Source organism: Tauraco erythrolophus, chromosome 15 (assembly GCF_009769465.1).
Source record: "Tauraco erythrolophus isolate bTauEry1 chromosome 15, bTauEry1.pri, whole genome shotgun sequence".
Taxonomy (NCBI): domain Eukaryota; kingdom Metazoa; phylum Chordata; class Aves; order Musophagiformes; family Musophagidae; genus Tauraco; species Tauraco erythrolophus.
Genome location: NC_141479.1, coordinates 724813 through 751058, shown reverse-complemented (window position 1 = coordinate 751058; position 26246 = coordinate 724813). Strand labels below are relative to the sequence as shown.

The 26246-nt window shown below is 45.1% G+C and overlaps 1 protein-coding gene across 2 annotated transcripts in view; it reads right to left on the bottom strand.

Moving 5' to 3' along the window:
* The window catches only part of RSPRY1 (ring finger and SPRY domain containing 1), a 39756-nt gene extending 13668 nt beyond the window's left edge, over nucleotides 1-26088 (bottom strand). For both annotated transcript variants that reach the window (XM_086621296.1, XM_086621297.1), the window contains exons 1-8: nucleotides 26046-26088; nucleotides 12814-12999; nucleotides 10442-10938; nucleotides 6601-6653; nucleotides 5056-5168; nucleotides 2256-2382; nucleotides 742-800; nucleotides 351-417 (exon numbers count right to left, since the gene is read on the bottom strand). In XM_086621296.1, coding sequence (XP_086477422.1) covers nucleotides 351-417; nucleotides 742-800; nucleotides 2256-2382; nucleotides 5056-5168; nucleotides 6601-6653; nucleotides 10442-10788 — 766 coding nt within the window. In that variant the 5' untranslated portion in view covers nucleotides 10789-10938; nucleotides 12814-12999; nucleotides 26046-26088. The remainder of the gene's footprint in view (nucleotides 1-350; nucleotides 418-741; nucleotides 801-2255; nucleotides 2383-5055; nucleotides 5169-6600; nucleotides 6654-10441; nucleotides 10939-12813; nucleotides 13000-26045) is intronic.
* Between the last annotated feature and the right edge of the window lie 158 nt (nucleotides 26089-26246).

The following is a 26246-nucleotide window of genomic DNA, read 5'->3' as shown; positions in this document are numbered from 1 at the left end:
GGTGGAGGTGTCATTAAAGCAGTAAATATTTTTTCCTGCCTCCAAACACCCAATCATAGCTGTTCTCCATCTCCAATATAGGTTTATTTCAGTGACAAAGGCCTCATGTCCTAAGTCCTTCTACAGCAATTTCTAACTGGGAAGAACTGTGCTGAGTTGCAGCAAACATCTCAAGGGTTTTGAGAGGTAGAGGGATGTCACTAAAGCAATAATTATTTATTCTTGCCTGTAAGCAGACAAATGTTTCTGTTCTACATGTGTGTTCCCACCAATCCAGCCTTTCTCATGCTCACAATCAGCAGCAGAAGCCATAGCATGGCCGTTCAGAGCAGCATCAGGCTCATACTTACTCGTTTGTGCAAACTTCTCCAGTGCTATTAGTGCAAAAAGCATCACTGTCGGATGGGACTGGAAGTTCTAAATATGGGCAGTAAGAAAAGTTATTTTATTAACTACCCAGCAGAGATGGCTAGAAAAAGCTGTTAGTCTGCCACAGAATGCTATAGGTTGAAAGGAAGCTCAAAGTTCATCTAAGTCCACCATTCTGTTGAGATCAAGTGGCTCAGTGCCTTGTCCTACCTTCTTCTAATTATCTCCAGGGACGGAGATCCCATAGGCTCTCTACAACATACGTTACCAGTATTTACTAAACAGGCCCCTAACTTTTCACACTAACAACAAAAATCAATGGCACTATAATTGTTATGCATGGGTACATACAAAAAGATTGAAGACACTTACCAAGCTGTGAAGTAAATATTCCAATATGCCCGGGCTGAGTAAGCCTATGCTCGCAGGACCTACAAGAACATCAAAAATTAAATCCATCCATGGGAACTACCATATACTCATCATCACACACAACTTTTAAACACAAGGCAAGAAACTAAAGAACATCCAAGAACTTAGCAGGGCAGCAGAACTATAATATAGAACAATTACCATTGTTCTCGGTCAAATATTTGTTCCACATTTAATAATCACACAGTTACTGCCAAATTGCAAATACACTCAGTTTACCTGCTGTAAACGGGTACAGGGTTCTAGCTGCACTTCTGGGTTTTTGAAGCAAGGCCCCATCAGCCTCTGCTTAGTATTTTCATGCTCATTACTTTCAAAAAGAGACTGGCTTCCCCCTACTTCCAGAGTCAAAGTATAAAGACCAGCTCCATTTATCAGCAGCCCAAAATAAGCAAAACTGAGCACTGAATATAGCCTACTTGATAGTTAATTATATAATTTGCAGCAGCACCATGGCAAGCAGCCAATTAAAAAAAAAAAATGCCCTGAAATACTGTCTGCTTAATCAAGAGAGAGATACAAGGGAATCAAACTCTGGCATCTACAAACTCTTAACAAATTGCAAAGGGTTCCAACACAGCATTAACTGATTCGCTGCCTGAGCTGATACAATGAGAACTGTTCCATGACCACTAAGAGGCAAGTAGACACAGGATCTCATTTTGACTTAGTATGACAGGGTATAAGTATCATAGTACAAAAATGATTCCTGCCCTTGTTCTTTACTTTTTATGATAGAAATATTGAAACTATTTTTAATAACCCTAAGGTGATGCCAGACAACCACTTTTTGCTCTTTTTCCTGTCTGCTTTTAGGAAAGGAGCAAAAAAACTAGATACAAAACAGACCATCAGCAGGAAGGAAACTTAATCATCAGTTTCCAGTAGGGTACTAGAAATGACAGGGAATAAAGAGTTCTATAGGAAAAGTCCCCTTAAAATAGAATCCCAGCAATTTTCTTTTAAGTAACACAGAAGAGAGAATCTTTTCAGCTAACTACAATAGAACAATACATGTTTAGAGGGAAAAGCATCTTTCTTTTTTGTTTCTGTAGAGCCTCCAGGACTAATTTGATTCTCTTGCCTACTGGCTAAAGAACTACGTGTTCTCAGTAATTCCCACCCAGCCAGAGTAAGTCTACAGAAAAGACTGATTACCAGTGCTGAGGCAACATACCATAAACAAACACTGACCCACAGTCACAAACCACCATCATTTCAGGATTTAATCTTTTTAAGCATCTGGGGTTGTGAATGGCTCATTCAGACCCAAGCTAGTGAGCAGTCAACATTTTAATCAAGCAGTAGATCCTGCCACACGAGGCCTCCCCTTGATGTAGAACATTACTCAGTTCTAAGAAAACATTTCTGAACCAGTCTGCGTGGCGGGCGCTGAAGCAGAAGGTGCTCCAGCGAGCCAAACGCAAGCGTTCCGAAGAGTCCCACGGCTTTACCTGCTAACTTCTCTGCTAAGCAGCCCAGTACCGCAGTTGTATTCCGGTGTCTGGCAGGGTGACAAGCATCCTGGCAAGCAGCAGCTCCACTTAAGTTTAGTATTTCAGTTAACTTTTGTAATGCATCCTGAAAAAGAAAAATCAGAAGTCTCTTCGACGTTACTGACAGGTACAGTTTTTTCCCCCTAACTCAGTATAGTACAACAAATTATTTTCATATTATGTTACTAAAGTCAGCATCATAATACAGACAGCATGGATATCTTTTAAGATAAGAAAAAAATAAAGAACAGATAGGAAGAGAAGTTCAACATACCCAAGATTTGTAACTTTAAAATTGCCACCAGATTGCTGGTCACTGTTGTGATTAACAACTCAGGGCACTTCTGCACGTACACAAGTGAGCCACGAAGAGCAGTAGGAATTTGAATAGTAGAAGGTGGCAAACCATACCAATCAGCACATTACTGACACATAATCTGCTTCAAGTGTCCTAAAATCCACTCTTTCCAAAATAAAAAAATGGGCTGGTTTAGACTTCAGAATTCAAGACTAAGAGATGTGTGTCAAAGAAAGATCCCACAACCTCATCATAAATTTAGGATACTGTCAGCTTTACAAGACATCATAAATAGTATCCTTGAGAGCCTGGCTTTCTGCAGTCATGCTAATTTAGGAAGTAACTGATGAGGGTAATAAATCTAAAATGTAGTGCTCTGACTTGCTTCGTTCAGGCAGTATGGTATGGACAAAATTAAAGATAGATCTAGATCATAAGCCACGTTTTTAGAGTAGTTAGGGGTTAATCTGGAGCCAGAACAAGTTATCCCACAGGGAGAACTCCACCCCACAGACTTCCAAATGCCCCTCAACTTCCCAGACTTCATGAGAAGTTTCAGCTGATTCAGATTGAAACTGCACAAGCTCAGGCTAGGATCTAATTAAAATAGAAGAACTCCTCATACTGAAGTCATCAGCAGGCCATGTGGAGAAAAAATTAGTACTGTTCAAGTTGAATATGTATGTTATTTTGACTTGTGTGTGAGCCACACTGGAATCAATTCACTGCAGGAGAGTCTGAGGTTTGTACATGGATAACACTGAAAAGTAGTTACATTCCCAAAAGAAAAGCCACAAAACCAGAACTGATGAACAGGGCTGATGCTAAGTGGAAGGAACAGAGAAAGAAAAAGGATGACTGAGCCACAGACTTGGGATCGAAAAGCCTCACTAAAATTAGACTCTCGACATACTCTGAGACTGTTTTTAGCCATTATTAGAACCGTCACAGAGATCAACTATTTTGAGTTCAAGAAAGACTTTATGGAATAAACAGTTTACTGCACTGACATTTTAACTTTATGGACTTTATAGCCTATAATAACAGAAAATGACACACAGTCTGCTGCTGTTCGCTAGCTGCCACAGAAGTGGGGCACTGACTTAAAACCCTTAAGACCAAAAACTTAAACTTATCCTGAACAGAAAGAAAATGAACAGCAGCAAACACTTTACTAGGCTGCCTGTGACCAGCTGATCCCACAACTGCAGCTCCTTGTGCCATAAAGAGACTGCACAGGAAAATACTCCGTGCACCCCAGAAACAAGCAGCTTATTCCTTTTGTCTTGTTACGGTCAACTATTTCATAGCTAACTCCTTAACATTCAGGTACCTAAATAAAAGTCATGTGGCTTTCAAAAAAAAACCAAAACAAAATTATTTGATTGCCAAGTACATTGTATGGCTGAACAAAAAAACTACAAAATCAGTCTTCATACGGCACATTCACAGTCGTCTCCGTTTCTTGATTTCTTTTTCAAAGCAGGCAAAATTTCTAGTCATAGCTTTGTTTTCAAAATCATTCTGCAGTCTATGTGACATTTAACTTGTTCAAAAGTCTCAGATGACTTTAATCAATAGCCTAGAGGAAAAACCACAACGTTGGGTAGTTGGAGAGCTTGACTAGCTCTGCAGCTACTCACGCATTCATGTAAGACAAAAAGGTACCAGCTTTTTATATCCCTAACAATGCAAACTGGGAACTAAAACTGGCAGCAAAACAAGGTTAATAAACGAAAGCTGCAATGATGTCATCACCAATTTCTGGCGAAATGAGATAATGACAAGCATTTGAAGACGGGCAAGTTGTCTGTACAATCATCACAGTTACAGGGATCCGGCAACGGTTCGCATCGTGAAGGGCTTGAGGCTCTCCCCGAAACACCCGCACCAACACCTCGGGTCATCTCGCCATCCGAAAAGCACATTAGTGGTCAGCAAAAGAAAAAAAGGATTCAAATTTGCCAAAATCGTGTCTAGATGTTTCGTAGTTAAGCTGAAAAAATGGCATTTTTTAACACACCCACTTGCATCACATTTCCTTACGTGCAGGGCAGGAACAAATTCGATAGCGACCTGTGAACGCACGGCGTTCGGATCTCCAGAACAAAACGGCAGAACTTGGACTGGTTTTGCAGCATCCGTGCAACCCCACTGCACAGCATGCACGTGGCAGGAGAGGACAGCAACACAAGCAGCTAAAGGTCAAAGGCCTCTTGTTCTTCCCCATCGACCAGATTCATCTTTTTTTTTTCTCCCTTTATTTCCCTACAGTGCTTCTAGCATTAAGTAGCTATTAGATACCAAGTCACCACAAATTACTCAAAGTTACACATTACACCCATTTTCTGAACAGCTAACAGAGTCTTGCACCACTGGTATAACCCACCCAGAAGCTCTCCTGGGTGGGACAACCACAAATAACTGCAATTCACCCACAGATAAACACTTTTGACTCACTTTTGTTGGCAGTGGACATTCATCAAGTAGTAGCGTTATAACAGCTGGTCCCAGGGGATCTTCTAATGGAATAACTCTAATTAAAGATTGGACAACTTCCAACCAGCCTTCATCTGTCAACCACAAAACAGAAGTAACGCTCAGAATTAAACACTGCAATTCTGAAGTGTTCAAAATACATCCATAAGTGTAAATGGAAAAATGCTCAAAAATCACCCAGTGAGTTTACAGACACCAGGAAAAGAAAAAAGTTTACTTTTTACTCAATGTTTTAGTTTGCAGTAGTTTAGAAGTTTAAATCCAAGGAGAAAAAAAGTTCACAGCAGCCTGGGTAATAGTGAATGCTTCTACTGTTTGGAGAACAGTCTTGCCCAGGTCAGAGCATCCTTTAGTTCCCACTAAGTATTAGGAAGGAACGCTCGTGACCAGTATGGACAAGCACTGTTACAGCGCGATACTCAAGAGTTCAGTGTCTAATGTCAACTCTTAAGTGTTAAATGCTGCATCCATGATGACACTGAAGAAATATTTCCTTCCAGCACTCTTCTTGAGTTCCCTGCAGTAACACGGACCTCAGAGGAACTGCATTAGCTCGTCCCATGCCTGGTGGTCTAAAGAAAATTTGCTTTTATGAGGAACAGCTCTCACTGTTCAGTCAGTAGACAAGGGCTTCTACTTGCAAGTAAACAACAATCCACATATAAGATGTTAAACTACTAATAAACAGATTTGGATTTACTAGAAACTAGTTCCTTCAAAGTGCTAACAGAGTCCGTGTCCACACTCAAGCGAGTGAGGCTGAAGAGACCTAGCGCTCCCTTCAACAATGACACACACATATAAGTAACACATCACTGGGGTTCCAGTTTTGTTAGCACATTCGCCTGAAAAACACTTTAATGAATTGCTGAAATATCTAATCAGGTTGATTAATTTATTTTGATATAGAAATATATTTCCTGAGTACCAACTCTACTAAGAGAGGCAAAAATTCACCTCAGCCAGCCATTTGGTGGAGGTCTTGAGCAGGGAGAATTTCTCCTGCTGTGACAAAGACAAAACAGCCCTTGCACGAACATCTTGCAGGGGTACTGAGGGACAGGGTTGGAACAACTGCATCAATAAAGCTGAGGTCTAAGCACAGCAAAACACGACAAAAAGTACGTACAATTTGCCAACACTGGAGCACGTGGGTTTAAACCACGTCTACAAACACGTGTGAGTTGTTTCTGCCTTACTGCAGCCAGCCCTGCTCCGTGGCTTACGCTTTAGTGCCATTCCAACGTGTTTGTGGCCATCAGCTGGCCGCTCCCGGAGAGCTGATGTAGGAACCTCACGCGGTTCAAAGAACCTTTGGCAAATGCAATGAGCTCAGTGAAGCTCCTGAAGGGCAGAACCATGTTTTGGATCCCACATCCCTAGTGCTACAGCAAAGTGCAATACATACTGCTAGCACCTATTTTTCTTTGCAAAGAAAAGAGGAATATTTTTTTTATTTTGCTTTGCTTTGGAGTCACAACTGAAATGCCCACGGTGCCTCGATACCTGTTTCTGCCATTTCATGCAACGTGATCATTGAATAAGGAGGCTCCTGGTCACTGAAAGAGATATTACACAGGTCAAAATTTATGCACCATCATCGACATAATACACCAAATAAAACGATAACACGCAGACAGAAAACGAATCCAGTAAGTATCTATCAAAAGGAAGTTACACGGGCTGCAGATTGCCAACGCTGTGTTCAGATCTGAAACACAGATGGGGTTTGAGCCTTTTTGTGGCTCAAAGTCAACATCTGCATATCCACAAGAGCTGATAAACGAAGCGGTGATCCGTATCTGCATGTCTAAAAGCTAAACAGAATGCTCAGGCGTAGCGCTACTCATTAGCAGGGCTCCTTGGAGTATGTAACTAGAGACTTGATGTCAGAGGTGAGGAAGTGAACCCTGAGCAGTGCACAAGGGACACAGCTTGAATGTGATTTTTTTTTTTTTCCCCCAGAACTTCTCTGCTAAATATATATTAAAAAAAACCCCAAACAACACAAAACTGAAACTAACAGCATCGTAAGACTTCAAACTCATTAACAAGAGCTGTAAGAAACAGTTAAGGCAGTTAAACAGAAGATATTTAACCCAATGCCCTTTCCAACATGAAAAACATAAAAAGTTCAATCAGATCAGCTCCTCAATCTGGTTTGCTGGGTTTTTGGCCTCCAAATCCTACTCAGCAAGCACCTCCAGGTCCAGAAAAAGCTTCTGCAGCACCATGTCCTAAACACTTTTATTCAGTGCTACTTTAGCTCTGTGAGCTAACCCTGGGCTTAGACTGGTACGTGCCCAACGCCGCTTCCATCCCACAGCTCTGAAACGAAATCGGAAACGCGAAACACAGATGAATTTTAGAAAACTTCACCACAGATTCATCACGCAGGTAAGTTACCTACTTTGCAGGGACTAATTACAAAAGAAGAGAAAAATCTCAGTTTTAACTAAAATATATGATGTAAACACGTGCTTTTCCTAACAACAACAAAAAATCAACACACTCTTAAATATTTCTACAAGAAAATGCTAAAGTGAAGTTTAATCCATTTTTATACTGCCATAGCATTTGAAACATTTTTTTTTTTTTTCCTCCAAGCATCTCTTTGCTTTTCTTCTGGAAACTAATCTCACCAGCAGGAGAAAGCATTGCAATGCTGCAAGCAGAATTACCTGAAGAGAAAGGATGTAAAGGCTCAAAGCAAGAAGAAAAATAAAAAAGATACCATAAGTAGGAGTAAAGGCTATGATAAAAAAGGGTGAAATATTTATCACCAAGATTTCTGTCACGGGTAGGAGGTGTCAGCAGTACTGAGACTGAGCAAAGGACAGTCCTGTCCCACTGATGTGCCATTTTAACCACTTAATTCCCAAACATCCCCACCTTCCTCGTTTGGAAACAAAACAGTCATTTTGTTCACTTCTTAGTTAGCAAAGCAGCACTTTCATATAAACTCTAAAAATTAGGACTTATTCTTCTGAAGCTAAGAAACGAAACTTAACTCCTTTTCTTCCAGAAAGGGGTTATCTCTTGATACGAGAGGAAAAAACTCACAGTTGTCAGATGTGTTTTCGGTCTGTACTTTGAGATTTGATCAAACAAACAAAGCCCGTGTTTCCAATCTGCTCTGTCTTACATGGTTTCATTTTAGTTTGACTTTATTCTTGCACATTTTTTGACAGGAAAAGACATTTGTCAGCTTCCCTACCGTTTCCTTCAGTTGTGATGTTTTCGAAACTGAAAAATCAGGCTCTAGGAGGAACAGGTGATAATGGAACATATTTATTCCTACAGTCTCTCGCTTACACTGAAAATGATTTCCAGACATGATTTTTTTTTTTTCCTCCTCTGAATGAGCATTCCTATTAATCAAAAAAGGGCTATCACTAGCTTCAAGTCTAGCAGAAAGGCTTCTTAAATCTTTTTTCAGACACATTTAGACAGTTTGCTTCATGAACAGACCCCCCCGTTATTCACAGCCATAGGTCTTTGTGTTACCTGCAACAACTTGTAATACATGGCTGTGTCATAAAACCAGCTGTGTCTTACCAACTGCCTTAATCTGAAACAAGGGACACCAGAATAACAGTGCAGCCCATTTTGGGGCTCCCCATGACAAGAAAGACATTGCTATAAGACAGCATGTCTAGCAGAGGGCTACTGAGATGGCTGAGGGCTGGAGAACACGTCATTTGAGCAGAAGCTAAAAGAAATAGCTTTGTTCATCTTTCAGGGGTGCAGTGATGAGGAGGAGAAGTCTTACTGCTCTCTGTAACTAAGTAACAGGAAAAAGCAGAGAGGACAGAGCCAGACACTTCTCAGAGGTGCACAGCAACAGGACAAGAGGCAACAGGGGTGTGTTGGAACATGGGAAATTCAATCTTTTTAAAATATTTACTTATTTAAACCATGGGGGTGGTCAAACACTGGAACAGGGACCCAAAGAGGTGGAGAATCTCCATCTTCTGAAGATGTTTAACACTTGACTGGGTAAGACCCTGAGCCACTTGCTGCAGCTAGACCTCAGTTTTAAGCAGGAGGCTGGAGCGGATGAACTTCAAGCGGTCCCTTCTAACCTACGTGATTATGTGAGCTGAAGCAAGTATTTCGCTGGAGTCTGTATAAAAAAAAAAATACAGTAGCTTCAGGAATTTGTGAGAAGCAGGACTCCAGGATCAGTGAAATAACTATACTTACTGTCCCTCAGTAGCACAGGAAAGTGCTTACAAGATTACAAAACTGACTGCAAGACCCAGAACAGGATCAACTATGCTCAAAAGTGTTGTGAAACAGCTTAAGGAGCTGAACCCAGGGGAAAGGGGAAGGCATGTGAGAACAGGGAGAGACTTTCAAAAAAAACGTGCCATGATTTTCACTTCACAATTTGAAGACAGACCTCAAAATAAAATCTGTTAAAAAAAGCCCTCTTGGATTTAAATGTTCAGGAAAAAAAAAATATGTCCTGGCATTTCCATTTAAAGCATTTCACAACAGGAAGACAAACTCCTCCTCTTCAGGCACATTCCAGAGTAACGGTGCAGGTATATGAATCAAGGCTCACTTATCGTGAGCCTCAGCCACCTTAAACTCAAATCCCAGCTGTGAAGCTACAATAGTGGTTTTCCCTCTGTTTTGGCCTTTCCAATTCCTAGCCTGCACCTAACCCCAAAGGTGACGCGCTGACTTAACTCGGCGTTTTTAAGGTCCTTTTAAAGCTTTGTAGAAAGCAACACAAACCCAAAAAAAATACAGATGAATCCATAAATACCCTCCACACCCTTAATGGATGCTTTGAGCACGCAAGGAATGCAATACTGGGATCATGAGTTGAACAGTCACAACATGTGGTCTTTAAAAAGTAGTCAGGCTTATAACTGGAAAGAAAACCTCAGTCTGTTTATACAAGCTAACAAAGATCAAAGCTCTCAGTTTTGCTTAACCATTTCCAAAGAAGTAAATACAGCCTGAAAACAGCAAGCTTGCACAACAACCAATTTTTTTAGGACAGAAGTTCCCAAACTCTGGAACGTTCATTGCTTCCTAAACTGAGTATCTACGCCAGGTAAGAAATACTGAGCACGCTCCTCATCCCACCTGGGTGTAGGCCCATACAGGAACTGTGAGAAAGCTCCTCAGCTCCTGGAAGAATCTGTACCTGGGCACTCAGGAGCTACTTCTATTACCTAGGAAAGGTGCTCCTCTCCTAAGCCTCCAGATGGAAACACGCGGCTGCTTCAGGGAGGGTCAGGTGTAGATCGGTGAGAGGATGGAGTCACAGTTTGAGAGAAGACAAGAACATTTTCATTCATGTTGAATTATTCCTTGAGGAGGTACTTACTTATCTACTAATGTCCGAATTACAGCCAGTGTGTCAAGTACTAGCCCATCCACATTCTGTTTTTTCCTTCTTGGTTCATGAGGTCCTCGACCCCTCCTGGGTGGACGGACAGGGTCCCTTGGGTGGCTTCTTGCTTCAGGTACATGTACTCTACTGTGCTCCGTTTGCCGACTCTGAGATTCCACGTTGTCTTCTGCTCCGCTGTCATCGCGGCAAACACATGAGTTCCCCATATTGCTAGCTCCCAAGGCTCCCAGTAAGCGGGGAATGTGGTGCTCTAGAGTCAACAGTAAACCTTGGAAAAGGCTTCTGCTAGCATAGAACACAACCCAAGCAACTACAATCATCTAGAAAGCTTTAAGAGTAATGTTTGTGTGATCCTGAATTGGGATTTTTTTGCATTATAAGCGTTGCTACCAGCTGGAATGAATGGGAAGTTGGAGACTTAGTTTCTGATACAATCGGTTACAATACACATTGGTCATCCAGAAGGAGTTCTGAAAAAGCAAACCCAAAACGAGAGTCAGTGTTACTACTTCTATTGAATAACAGAAGAATTTCTATTTTAGAAAACAGAACCAGTCTTGGTGGATAAAGCACCTAGGAAATGCAAGGTTTGTACCTGAAGCCTGTCGCAGGGAAGGGGAAAGGAAGGAAGAAGAGGAGTAGGAAGTTCACTGGGTAAGTAGCTCCCACCCACACACTATTCCTGTCTCCACTACCCATTATTTTCCAGTTCTTCCATGGTTTCTGGATGCAGAGGAACAACTTTGTCCTTTAATCTAGCACATTGCTACCCTTTAAGTGGTAAGTATTAACAGTTTCATGTGTTCTTTACCCCTTATAGAGACATACTGCTCAAGCCACACGAGTAAAGGCTGCACATTTAAGGTTCTCATTTCATGTCAGGAATATTCAGCATCATTTCCAGACAGACTCTACGAAACAGCCAAAATTGTAAAGAACCAGTTCTCAACAAACCACAGATTTAACAGTGAACTGAGTGTTTAGTCCATTAGGCCTATTAGTAACTGGGATTGTAGGACAAACGCTCAGATAACTGAATTGAGAATGCTAGCAAGAGCAAAAGGATTCAAAGCCCTGCCTCATTACAAGCTATTTTTCAAGGCATAAGGTGTACTTCTATAGAACATTATATAAAGTCTCAGCTAAAATAAAGCCCTACAAAAGACATCGTGTTGCTATTTATGCGCTTCAAGCATGCCAGAATAAATAAGTGACAGTTGAGTCTAAACTCATGTTATTCTTTTAAGAATCAAGTTTAGCATTTCAGCTAGAAATTATGGAGAATATCCTGTAACAGGTTATTACTGTTCTACAATTATTAAGTAACCTATTTAGCAGCAGACATGCAGCACCATAAAATTAAAAGAAAGTCAAAGACAGTTGCCACCTTTCAAATACAGAAGGCTCGCTACCATCGGAGCCAAACAGCAACTGTGCAATCGCTGGCTGCCATTTGGGACAATATCCTAACAATGTTATTTGGGAAGCCAGACACTGGTCATATGAGGAAGCCTCTGGATGTACAGTTGTCACTGGAAAAGCAATGAAAACAAACGCTCACAGACTCTTCTGTAGTTTAAAGTACGTTATCTTCTTCTAGCACAGTGAAAAGTTCAGTATTAAGAAATTAATTGAAGGCTAACTAGGAAAAAAAAAAAAAACCCTCAAGGGATATTAATTGCAAAAAATACAAGATTCTGACTTCTGGTTCAAGAAATTCCTAAACCACAGATCATTAAAAGGGTTTCAGCATCGCAACATGCTTGCCTCACTCTCCAAGCAGTTTGACCACGACAAGTGGGACTCCAGGCTCAGGAGTCCTTCCATCTGGGCCAATACAGCTCTTATCTTCTCAGCCAGCAAGTAAAAAGTAGATGCGAGGGTGCCAACACAGATTGCACAGATCTTAAACAGAATCGTGTAATATCGCAACTGGTTCAAGCGAATTTAAAAGGTTGAGGGGGGGTGTGTTTAATTTTGGCTGGGTTTGGTTTGTTTTTTTTTTTTAAAAAAGCTAGTTATATTTAAGGTAAAACATGTCTTTCTAAGGGAAAAATATGCATGTATTTATGAACCTATATCCTTTAAGGGCATTTTAGTAACACAACAGTAAAATGTAAAACTGTTAGAGGTTTAGAATTTTAATTAGTTAAGCTGTTCTGCAACTTAGAAAACCAGTGAATCTACCTCGTCATCAAAACGAGTATGGAAAAGCTGTGTTTTAGGGATTAGCAATGAGTGAGAACCTACCTAAGGAAACAAAAATAGACATAAGTCAAGATTAAAACTGATTCTTGAAACCTAGGTTTCCTGTTTGGCGAAATGAGTGATTATGACCGACTCACCCTCACGTATGCCTGGTTCAGGAGCAGCTGGCCTTGCTCACAGAGTGCTCCAACAGAAGCGGGCTGTACGTCTTCAGGACACGGATGCAGTTGTATCCGGAAAACAGCGCTCCATAAGCCTTTATCGTGGGCAGCGAGTCATTGCAGGTGAATGCTTTCACTTTTAGGAACTACGCTGAAGAGTCTCTGAAGACGAGGGAAAAGAAAGAACAATTCACTTGGGAACTGCCTCCAAGGCAGACGTATGCCACCTCCTCCCTACACCTGCCATGGTGTCAAGCCATGCTGTTATTTCCAGCTACATTCAACCTTTACGGGGGAAATTCTCTCAAGGCTTCAGAACCACTTTGCCACCTAGTAGCTTTAGGACTAAACACAGCTACAGAAAAGCCAATCTGTTTTTACAGCCTTGGTATTCCAGACACCACAGCACCAAGTACAGAGCAGTGACCACCTCCTCCCCTCAAACGACTGCTTGCAGGAGGAAGAAGGGAAGCAATGATATCTGCTCCAGATCACCCTCAAGGAGGGACAGCAGAAAATCAAAACAAGGGAAGAGAGAAGTGACAGGATAAACTCCCCGTATTTAGTAACGAGCCGAGTCTGACAGCGTTCACGTGGCTGTTGCTGACCATCACGTACAAGGAGTTCATTGCCAAGCCTCACACAAATGAAAGGCTAAATAATTAGCAACGTAAGGTAGAAGGAGAGATCGCTACGGATCCGCCTCGCAAACCAGCTTGTCTGGACAGAGGACAAATGCATCAAGAGAAGTTCTGCAGTGCAAAGGAAAAGCTTTTTAAGACAAGTCCTTTGAAACAGGGATGTACTGGATTGCGTTTGAGCTGGCGTGTTTTTTCAGGGCAGCTTTAAAACATTATAATGAATTGTGACTGTAGCATTAGGCTGCAGGCGGACATCCCGACTCACTCGCCGCTGAAGCAAAGAGGACGGAGACATCAAACTTCAGTTCAGGTCAGCTGCAGGATGGAACGGGGAAAACACAGTAGAGAAGGGAGATGCACGCCATGAGAGTGATCAATTCCACTCCAGACCAAAACTAGGAGACCTCAGTGACAACCAACACACACAAAAAAAAAGCATTTTGCACACCGTGAAAGATGAAATATTTTATTATTGTTTCAGCAGGAGGTAACAATCTCTGCACACAGAGATGGAAAGAAATTTTAAAATTTAACTTCAAGCCTAATTTTCACAAATCCCTGCTCTCAACAAAACCTAGACATAAAATATGGGTTTTTTTTAATTCCAAAACCTCTTAACAGTCTACTTGCAAATATCGTGGGAATAAAAGACAAAGGGATTTTTTTAAAGACTTTATCTACAAGAAGAAAAAAAAATTGAAGGAGCAAACCAAGGCTATCAACAGCAGCATCGAGATAGGCCAAGACGAGCCTCCTGTCCTACGTGGCAAGAGCTATTTAGAGCTGGGCAGAACAGCAAGCGAACGATAACAGACCATGGGGCTCTTGCCCAGCACACTCGCCCGAGAGTCGATAGCTCAGCCTCCTGAGACAAAGGCCACGTGTTTGTTTTGCTGTTAAAACACAGCAGAGGAAAAGAACTAATCTTTCATAATCCATTTAAATTCTTTTCCAGTAGTTGCACAGCTAAGGGTCTCTGCAACTGCTTTCAGAGTTCAGCAGTCTTCCGTCAGAAAGCTGTGACCAGTTGTTAACCAAAGTGTTTTCTTAAAAGTTATGCTGCTGGAGAATTTAGTGTGGTTTGTGACTTCTACCTTCCAAGTTTCAATATCACATCAAAATGCTCTTTAACCCAAATACGTTGTGAGCTAATGGCGAAGATTCACCAGCACAGGAGCAAGAACAAGTTTCCCTGGGAGGCCACTGGAACGGGAGCCCATCGCCTCCAGTCAGGGCTATAATGACATTGTGCAAACACCATTTTCTTAAACCATTAGTGCAAGTCAAAGTAGAACTGAGTGTCTGCAGATGAAGCAACTGTGTGTGACAAAGAAGCTGCGACTGCTTTGCCCGCGATTAGCTCCATTTTGTGTCGTTCAGACCCACCGCAATGCTAGAAAGCCCCATCCATCAGTTTTGCACTTGCCCGAGGAATATTCTTTGGCAAGTTCAGAAAAGGGTAACAAGGCTATGCGAGCTGTTCACAACAGCAGCCAGACTGACAAAAGTGCTAACGCTTATTTTACTTTGAAATGGTATTTTCATAAAAACGTGGGGTCAAGCTTTTAACTGCAAGGAACGGTAAAGGCAGCAGCCAGCACCTGCTCTTCAACAGGCAGGGTCATAGAATCATAGAATGGTTTGGGTTGGAAGGGACCTTAAAGATCATCCAGTTCCAACCCCCCTGCCATGGGCAGGGACACCTTTCCACTACACCAGGTTGCCCAAAGCCTCATCCAGCCTGGCCTTGAACACTGCCAGGGATGGGGCAGCCACAGCTTCTCTGGGCAACCTGTGCCAGTGCCTCAGCACCCTCAATGTAAAAAATTTCTTCCTTGTATCTAATCTAAATCTCCCCTCTTTCAGTTTAAATCCATTGCCCCTTGTCCTATCACTACACACCCTTGTAAAAAGTCCCTCTCCAGCTTTCCTGTAGCCCCTTTAGGTACTGGAAGGCTGCAATAAGATCACCCCGGAGCCTTCTCTTCTCCAGGCTGAACAGCCCCAACTCTCTCAGCCTGTCATCCGCTGACTCCGAGTTCTGACCATCAGATGCTACTCTGGGATGCAGGACTATGAAGCTGCCAAACATACAGAATAAAACCTACATTTTGATCCTAAGAAGTACCTGGTATCGATACTCGAAGAGATACTGCGGGAAGAGCAGAGAACACCCGTGCTTGACATCTTCTCCTTCACACCGGAGAACACAGGCGGGACACTCACCGAATGGCCCTCCCCGGCATGTTTTGCCCTCAACAAAGCACCAGGCTCAGAGGCTGTTCAGGCTGGCCCCTCACCTGCACCTCCCAGCACACCTCCACTGGCCATCCCACCACAGCAAAGCAAAGGAGCTGCTCTCCCAGCAGGCTCCAGCATGCTCATGGATGCATGAAGGAGTCGCAAGCTGCGCACACTGACCGACCTGTCGCAGCTGGAAGTCCAAGCGGGAAAGCTGAAATCGGCATCCATCGGAACAAAGCTGTTTGAGTGGATTCTCAACTCAGAAGCTCAACTGAGCCGGCACGGCGCCCTGGCAGCCCAGAAAGCCAACCGTGTCCTGAGCTGCATCCAAAGCAATGTGGGCAGCAGGGCGAGGGAGGGGATTCTGCCCCTCTGCTCTGCTCTCCTGAGAACCCCCCTGCAGTGCTGCGTTCAGCTCTCGGGTCCCCAACATCAGAAGGACATGGAGCTGCTGGAGCGGGTCCAGAGGAGGCCACGAAGATGATCTGAGGGCTGGAGCACCTCTGCTATGGAGACAGGCTGAGAGAGTTGGGGCTGTTCAGCCTGGAGAAGAGAAGGCTCCGGGGAGACCTTCCAGCAGCCTTCCAGTGCCTAAAGGGGCTACAAGAAAGCTGGAGAGGGGCTTTGGACAAGGGCATGTAGTGACAGGACAAGGGGCAATGGCTTTGAACTGAAAGAGGGGAGATTTCGATGAGATCTAAGGAAGAAATTTTTTACATTGAGGGTGGTGAGGCACTGGAACAGGTTGTCCAGAGAAGCTGTGGCTGCCCCATCCCTGGAAGTGTCCAAGGCCAGGTTGGATGAGGCTTTGAGCAACCTGGTGTAGTGGAGAGTGTCCCTGCCCATGGCAGGGGGGCTGGAACTAGATGATCTTTGAGGTCCCTTCCAACCCAAACCATTCCATGATTCTATGATTCGCACCTGCCTGGCTGCATGGATGCCCAGCCCACCCGAGCAAGGCTCCTCTTGACTGGCTGATGGAGCACGCCAATGGAGAAGGCAGCTCCAAGCAGCATGAAGCTCATTTTCTCTGCACTAGGCAGCCCAAGAGTCAGTGATTCATCCCCTCAAATATTCGGTTACAGCCAACCATAACACTGCCTCTCGATGGAAAATGCCTCTCCTTTCCCTGAAATGGAGTGCATTGCCAAGCAAACAAAAAACCACCCTAGTGCACATAAATGAGTAGAGAAGGTTTCAGCCACCAGAACCACTTTTCCAGCTTCTGCCACTGTTACAGGAGTAAGACCTGTGATTTCTCCCCCAAGAGCAGAGTAACACAGGAGCTTGGTCAGGAAACCACACAGAAAAGTTGACGGCTTTTCAAATGCAAATCTGTGAGAGTTTTGGGCAAAAGGTTCCTATTAAGGAGATAAAATAATTAGAAATGTTTCCTCAGCATTTCTTTCCCAATGCTCCTAAAAAGGAAGAGATGGAAATACTTGCGATGCCAGTCAGATGAAAAGTTCAAACTACCACGAGAAGGAAACACAGCTATGAATCGCTGCAAGATGATCAACTTCAATGCAAGAATGAGAGGTGGAAGAGGCTGATTTGTAACCACAAGCTTTTATAACACAGAGAGGACATCAGCTTTGAAACGATCCAGGTAGATGATGAAACCCAAGAATTTCCAGTAAATTAAATACAATTATAACGCGAAATCGAGACTTTCTCAGGAGATGGCATTGAGATCTGAGGTCAACCTCTCAACTGCAAGACTTGTGCAACTAAAGGGAAAGAGCCACTTGGCCTCCAGCGTGGCCACCACGCAGCGCACGCAAGTGGACCACAGGCTTCAGAAGCGAGTAAACACCGTGCCGGTTCTTTCACATGTGGTAACCAAACATCACATTGTGTAAGCTGAAGCAAACCCCTAATCAAATTCTATTTTCTTTAAAAACATCCCAGAGGGTTAAGACTCGTGTCAAAACTCTGTGGGGAAACAGCATTTACTGGCATGCAGCGTGTCATCAGCAGCAGGACAAAGCCACTGCCACCCTCATTTGCTTTCTTGCTGGAGGAAGAGGACCCTAAACCGAAAGCAGACTGACTTTGAGCGTGCCTGTTTCACAGAAAGGGAGACTGGTCACCACTCAAAAACTTTCTAGCTTCTGCCCAAGTGGTTGTCAGTGAAAACTCCCAGGGTTGTGCTGGGTTTACACAAAAAAATGGGTTTTCTCTAGGTAATTCTCACTTTGTCAGTAACACAGAGTAGTTGAAGATCTGATCTCCTCTTTGACTTGATACCAGTGAAAGGAGAAAGATGAAGCAGATACTACCACTACAGTGGTTTCTTTTCTGTAGGCTTACTACGAAAGTCAGATTTTATAGTCATTTGTACATTGGACTACTTGGTCTTTTTACTTCCCTTAAATCTGTTTTGAAGCCGGTACAGGAACGCTAAAATTGCAACATGGATTTAAAGTGAACTTCACTGTCTCACTTAAACTAGTGTCTCCAAAGTGGGTCTGGTAAAGAGAGACTCCTGCCCTGCCCAGGTGTTATCCCTTACCTCTGGCTAAGGAGAGACCACTGTCAGGGCTCCTCAGGCAGCACAACCTGTTCTGCTGCAGCTCCTTCTGAAAGGAAAAATGAAGCATTTACCACGTCCTCCTTCCTCCAGCTCAGAGGTCATCATTTCTCATCTCACCACCGTTTCAGTGGAACTGTCCTTTGAACCATGGCCTTCAGAAAAACCTCAGCTTCACCTCAGTGCTCTGAACATCTCAACCACCCATTCGACACCGTGCAGAACACGACCTCCTGGATCCCTTCTCTCCCAACTGTGGACGGAGTCACTGCACTTCTTTTCAGAGACGAAGCTATGCTTTGAGGCAGACAAATCCACATCCGAGATAATGATCTTTTTAAAAAGATAGTGGTATCTGACAGCTCCAGGAAGCTGAACAAGACTTGCCTCCAGCAGGCTGACGTGGCAGGGTGGTACAAGTAGTTGCCCAAGGAGCAGAGTATAACTGCAGCTTCAGAAGTGGCAGGAAGATAAGGATAACGCCCTGCAGACGGCAGGGAATGCTAATCCTACAAACTGAAGGAATACAAGCACACGACCTAAAATTGATTAGCTCTGCCATATTAACTTGTGGTGCAGACATTCATCTGGAGGCTTATAAATAAATCCTTCAATTAATTCAAGTTAATCTTCCTCGTTGCCCTGAAAGTTACGATGTTATCAGCAATAAACAAATTGGATAAATTTTGACAAAAATGTTCATGATATCAGGATTCAAAATTAAAAACAATAATAATTAAAAAAAACACCAAAAAAACCCCAAGAAATTCCAGAACAGATAGTGCCAGGAGGAAAGCATGGACTCTTTGGGTACCAAGCAGAGGCATGGAACTGCAAAGAAACACCACCAAAAAAAAACAACAATGCTTTTTTTTTTAAAGCTTTTCTAGTAAATTTAAGAATAGTCCATTTCAGACAGGAGAAGGCTTTATCTATGTTACTATCCAGAAACCAATGAAGGAGTTCTCTTAAATTACAGAGAGGCCAACTCATGGCAGTAAACTGCAGTAATCCATACCCAGCTTAAAGCACCTGGTCCGTTAACAACAAACCAACTACAGAAGCGTTTTGAGGGACAAATGGAGAGACTGAGCAGCTCACACAGTCCCGCAGTGCCGTCCTGCCACGGGACGCGGATCAGGGCTAGGACAGAGGCGTCTGAGCAGAGGCGTGGGCTTTGGAAAGATGCCACGAGCAGGGACTGCTGGAAGCAGGGGCAGAGTCTGGCCAAGCAAACCACTGCCTCTGTGTAACAGCCGAAACGGTGCAATCCCAGAGTTGGGCTGTTTCTGGTCTGCAAACTCATCTTGGTGCTTTTGTTTCTCCTAAGCCAGAGCTGGGGCTCGTTGTCAAAGGAAGGCAAGGTACAGAACCACTCTGCAGAAGGCACAACAGTCTCCTGCTGCAGACCACGGACCCGAGCCCAGCTAGATGGCGTGACTAAGCTATTATGAATGCATAAAATACACCGAAAACAGTTCTGGATGTGTGAAAGATTTTGATAACGCTGCTGAAAAATTCAGTGATGCCTCAGTTGGAGCCTTGCATTGTCGGCTGTCTGACAACTGCCTTGGAGAGCAGAACACAGAGCCGACAATGTCTAGACCCTCCTATTCTCAGGCGCACCAAATTTGTCACTTTATGACACTGGTTATCATCTCAAACATGAAAAACCTAACAGCGTGGCAGGAAACAGCCTGAAGAAAATTCCACTTCTTGTTAATTCAAGCAGCATCAGAGGATGGTCCGATCTTTCAGTGCCAGTATCTGAAAGCCAGTTTTGTGACCCTCCTTGCCAACCATGGAAACCTGGTAGCTCTTTGCTAACCCAAGTTCGGGCCTGCACCGGCAGAACGGGAGACGTCCTTCCGATTCTTTTTCCTCCCGTAAGTGGATACAGCAGCAGCTGCTCAGGAGACCGCAATCCGAGGCCGATCTAACATGTAGGTCACTAGGTTAGGAAACCTGCCTCAGAGGCACTCACGGGCAGCACAGTCCATGAACTGGGGCTTCCAGACCTGAAGGCTACAGAATTTGATGCACCACTCTGGGCAGGTCACCGGAACCTTTTATCTTGCCTATTAAAAACAAAAAAACTCACACAAGAACCCACCTTCGTTTCTCCCTATTTGTTTCTTCAGGTTCTGCCCTGATGACCTGTCCTCTCTGCCCCACTACGAGTCTACCAGGAAGGCACGCTGCAGAGGAGATCCTGATGTTGAGTAGGTGACCACGTATAACACAAGAAGGACATGGAGCTGCTGGAGTGAGTCCAGAGGAGGCCACAAAGATGATCCGAGGGCTGGAGCACCTCTGCTCTGGAGACAGGCTGAGAGAGTTGGGGCTGTTCAGCCTGGAGAAGAGAAGGCTCCAGGGTGATCTTATTGCAGCCTTCCAGTGCCTAAAGGGGCTACAAGAAAGCTGGAGAGGGGCTTTTTACAAGGGTGTGTAGTGACAGGACATGGAGCAATGGCTTTAAACTGAAAGAGGGAGATTTAGATTGGATATAAGGAAGAAATTCTTCCCTCTGAGGGTGGTGAGGCACTGGCACAGGTTGCCCAGAGAAGCTGTGGATGCCCCATCCCTGGCAGTGCTCAAGGCCAGGTTGGATGGGGCTTTGAGCAACCTGGTGTAGTGGGGGGTGTCCCTGCCCATGGCAGGGGGGTTGGAACGAGATGATCTTTGATGTCCCTTCCAACCCAAACCATTCGATGATTCTATGCCCTTGTCAGCAGCGGAGCCATTGACTCCAGGTCTCACAGGTATCCTGCAGCTACCACTGAGCTGTGATACTTTTTTTATAGTGTTTCAAGGCCTCTGCCTGTACGAGAAACTCAGAGGAAGTTGGTCAATGGGTTTCAGAGCTCCCGTGGCCGAGAAAAGGAAGGGGACTGACTGCCTGAGAGATGACTCAGGCAAGCACCATGGGTTAGAAGAGGGCCGAAGACAAGGGTGTCTGTGTTTCGCAAGGCGGTCTACAACGGTTTAAACAAAAGTGCGTACCCATTGTAGTTTGTTACGGCTGCACATCAAAAAGGCAGAAAGCTCAAAAACAATTGAAGAACCTCTCAAAAACCTGTAACAATATCAGGAACACAAAGTCATGGTCACTTGGGGCTTCTCCTAAACAACTTTGTGAGAAATTTCAGGAGAAATAAGATTAAACTGTTTTGATAATTATATTTAGATACTACTTCACTAAACATTTCAGAGCGGTAAGGCTCTAGAGAAAGAGCAACTCATCCATTTTTCAATTATTTTCTTTTTTAATCTTTCACTGCAGAACTGACACATTGACCAGAGTCTGAGTGCAAACACATGCATCATTCTTCATCCACCATTAGGTGAACATTTTTAAAAGCAGTGAAGAATTCTAAGCTTTCTCCATGTCACCAGACAGCCTTGCTTTTAGAAACAAAGAGCATCGCTGTATCTGCTGGATTTTCTTTTTCTGAGATCGCTTTCCAGCACGTCCCACTGTCTACAGGAAGGTCTAAGACACACGAACGGCACAGCCTTCTGGCTTGCAGTTCACCCACCGTGCTCTAACCTATCATTCAAGCTATATTAATATCAGCTTGTGCACATGCACTCAAGCAAGCAATGCAAAAAGCCACACCAATACTTCAAATCAAAGTGTCCTCAACTCTAGTCCTTCTCCTCACGTCCAGCAAAACACTCAGATATTCAGAGATCTAAAGTGAAGTGCTTCCTAGCAAAAAAAAAAAGCCTTAGGGAGAAAAACAACTACAGTTGCAAGTGTTTTGCATGCTTGGAAACCACTGCTTCCCTGAGGGGAGGGATGTATCAGGAGAAGGACGGCTTTCTTGTCACCAATCATGGCGACTCGCTGAACCCTGTTAATAAATGCACATTAATAAAAGACGAGTCATACCTCAGCCCAGACTTTGAGCCAGCAAGTATCCCTACCGAATGGGCAAAACCTGCCAAATACCCAGCTCTGCCACGGGAACGCTGTGCAAACGTCTGAAGCACAAGCTTGGGCACCACAGTGGCAGATCAAGGTGCCAGATGACTGCAAGCACAGCCCAGCAAAGATCATGACACACTGGTCAGTCACACAGCCTCATGAGCCGCGTGTGAACGTTTGGCTTCTGTTAGGCTTCAGCGACACGATGAAGGAAAAAAGGAAACAAAGATCATGCTGGCACAGCCACTGCTATGCCACGCCAAATTTACAGAACAAGCCAGGAAGGGAAAACAAACTATACTGTCAGGACACACGGAAACGCAAAGCACAAAACAGCAAGACATGATTCTAATGAGACACTTGAAAGAATACTTGAACCCCAGCACAGCACCTCTGCCCGCGCTACTTTAAAGCAAGGAATAAATCCGAAGTCTACTGAGCAGTTGTAAGCTCAGGAGAGCCAAAAAGAAAAAAAATCACGACCAAAACCTACCAGTTTAAAACGCTGAACACAACATGCTGACGATGGAGCAGGACGGGTGAACTTCACCACGTTAGCTCGCCTTCGATTTACCACGCGGTGACAGCGTTCTAACTTGCTGTCTCCACGTCGAGAGGAAACCTAACGGTGCACACAACAAGCTCTGCTCCGTCTCGTGAAGATAACACCGCATATCTAAGTGACCGAAAGGGACCAACAGAGACATTTCACAATACAATATGCTATCAGTTAGGGGAGATGTTGATGTGAAAGAAAATCTGAACAAAGAAGCCCAAAGAGTCACAGGCCAGTAAGCGTCCCATGACAAGCTGCCACCTTTATTGCTAACTTATTGCTTAGGCTCCTAAATATTTCCCTTTTATTCCTTAGTTTTAACAAGCAAGCAAAAAGCTTGAGGGAAACAGACTGATATCACCTGACAGGCAGAGTACAAGAGCTGTCCTACCTTACAGGAGGGAACCAAAATATTGCAAGTAATCCACTTCAGCCCATCCTTGAGGCTCACAGCAAATGAAACATGCTGAGAGCCAAGACCTCCGATGTGAAAATACTGAAAACGTACCAAGGAAGAGTGCTGAGAAGTTGTGCAGAAAATCGTCACAGTCCTTCTGAGAGGAAAAAAAAAACACATTAAGAAAAAGCACAGAACAAGCTAGCAGCGAGATGAAGGGAGCCACTGAGTGATCACTGTACTATGAGGCCAGAGAGCAGGACACCAGAGTGGCTAACACGAAGTGTTGTAGTTGAACTCCACGTATAGGAGGCTGAAGGTAAACAAAAAGGAAAATTAAAGACTTGAAGGAAACCAATAACCCCACCTACCCGAAGCACACACTGATATCACAGCTGAAGATAAGGGAGGCGTGTGGACTAGCTGAATTAGATGTCTCAGCAATCTAAGAATAGGGAAATAACCCAGACTGAGCTAACAAACAATCAGCCACAGCAAGAGTAGCCACATGAGGTGTGCACGATGCGTAACACCGCACCAAAACATCCCGGAGGAGCTTCCTCCGCAAGCGATGGGCAGCGGATGCTGAAAACTTTGAGAGTTAGCAGGAACGTCGAGGGGGTTTGGATGAAAAGGAGAAGCGACGGATCACGTAACTACAGTTGTGCTTTATGCATCTGGAAAAGAAGGCACCAGGAGAAACACACACCCTATTCAACCAGACCTCTAAATGGGAACAAACAGCAGAGACTGGGGCACAAAGCATCGACAGTAACGTCCTAAAGGAAGGGACACGGGAAGGGTGCCAGCAGGAGAAAGGACCTCTTCTGCTGAGTGAGCTTCGGCAGAGAACACAGGCGCGTGCAAAAGCACTTGCAGGAGAACGGGCCGGATTCAGATCAGGGCACAGAACAGATCAATTCTTTGCATCTGGATAAATGCAAAAGAAAAACACATTTAACGTCATCCTAAAAATGACACGACGAGCTTTGAGAAGGCACAGTCCGCCGGAAATCCAGTCAAAGGCAGGAGTCCAGGAGGAGACAAGATGCGAGGGAATATTTCAGATGGCTCGTAGGTGATGAGGACTGTTAAAGAGATTTTACAGTTCAGCAGGGAAATAGGTTTAAACACGGAGAAGTAAGCAGGGGAAGAGTCACAGCACACAAAGGTGCCCACATGACAATAACCTCATCGCACTGATGGATGTACATCAAAGCAGAAGAACTGAACTGAGGACCAGCACGAGGGGAAACAAAACTCCACCAAAATAAATAAATGCATTCACTGCAAGACAAAGGACAGAAAAATTAAAAACCTGGGGCAAACCCAGTGCTAAGCAGGGAAGAAAAGTCTCTTGCTTATGTTGAAGAAAACAAATACTGACACAGACATAAAAAGATAAAAAAACAACCCAACAAATGCACCAGCACTCAGAAAACAATGCAGTATCTAGAAGGCTGAATACATTTGGAAGTGAAAAGGCAGCTCTTATGCCCGTACTTCCCCATGGATTAAAGTTCCATTGCGTGAGAAACACTGATAAAGGCACGCTGAGCACCGACATGAACTCTGGGCTCAGGGTGGGCACCGAGAGATCCAGAGCAAGATTTTGCAATAACAAAACAGAAAATGAAAACTCAAGTCGATTACCTTCACTCTCGGGATCTACATTAAGACTCTACCCAGAAGGGACACTGTACCCACTGCTGCACAACAGACTATAAGAAACAGCAGTATTTTTTTGAAAAAGGGAAAAAAGAAGGTACGCAAGATAGAAACAGTGATCAGCAGGACAGAATCACAGGGCTCAAGAGAGAAATGCGTGCTTGATATCGGCACAATACAAGCAAGGAAGGGACCTGCTTTATAAGCACAAACTGGGAGAGTCAAGCAGCACCGTGGTGTTACCGCGCTACTGGGGAAGGTGCTGGTGCCTGATGTGCCGCCCAAGCACGCAAAACAAAAGATCGAGAGAAACAGCTGCATTTGGAAGCTCACTCCACATCTTCATAGTTCCTCTGCAAGAGAAGCAAAAATCGCTCTGCAGAAATATTTTTTACGTTGACAGTGGCAAACAGTTTTCAGGATCCTGACTTGATTTTCAATTCATATCGGATATGGCTCAACATATCCAGCATCCAACATATCCTCAATATTCCGAGGGCTCAACAAAATTCTCGCGCGCGTTTCCGAGCCCCCCCCGGTCCCAGAGCAGCACGCCACTTCGTCGCCTGCAGACAAAGCCCAGCCCGCACCGAACCGCCCTTGTTTTGCAAGTCATACGCGGGAGCCCGGGGAGATGCCCCGGGGATTACGAAGCGGAACCGCCTCACCGCGCCCACCAGCGCCGGCTTGGGGGGCCCCATTCCGGCGAAACCCCGTTTCGTTCACGCTTCATCGTTTTTTTTTTTTTTTTTTAGGGGGGGGGAACACAAGCTACGAACTTCCCACCCGAGCCCAGCTCTTACCAGCTCCGGGGCCTCCACGGGCAGCACCCAGCGTGCCAGCAGCCCGGCCGGGCACAAGCCAAGCGTAGCTGGACGGCGACCACCCGCGCTTTTCCGCCGGTGAGCGCCCCCGGGGGGCACGGGGGAGCGGGGCGAGGCAGCGCGCTCCGCCAGAAGCCGGGGCAGCGCCTACAGGAACAAGCGGGCGCTGCCTCAGGCCGGCGGGGCTGTGCCAGCCCGGCCCCCGGCCCTCACCCCACCCGGGACGCCGCTCCGGCGGCACGCCTGGCTGCCGGGGAAGCGGAGGGTGGGGTACGGTGGCCACCGCGCTGCCCTCCCCCCCGTTAACCCCAGGCCGCTCCCGGCAGGTGCCCAGCGCACCGGGCCCACCGGAGCCCGGCCCGGCGCTGCCCCTCTCCCTCAGAACCAGCGCGGTGCCCGCCCGCCCCACCTTACCTCCCCTCGGCCCCACGGGGAGCGCAGCGGAGGCACCGCGGGGCCCGCGCCCCCCCCCGCCCCGGCGGCGCCGCTCCTTTGTGCCGCGGCGGCGCACGGCGGAAAGATGGAGGCCACACACGGCCGGGCCCCGCCCCGCCCCGCCGGGCCCCGCCCCCCGCCGTCTCCCGGGCGACCGCCCCGCCCCGGCCTCGGCCCCGG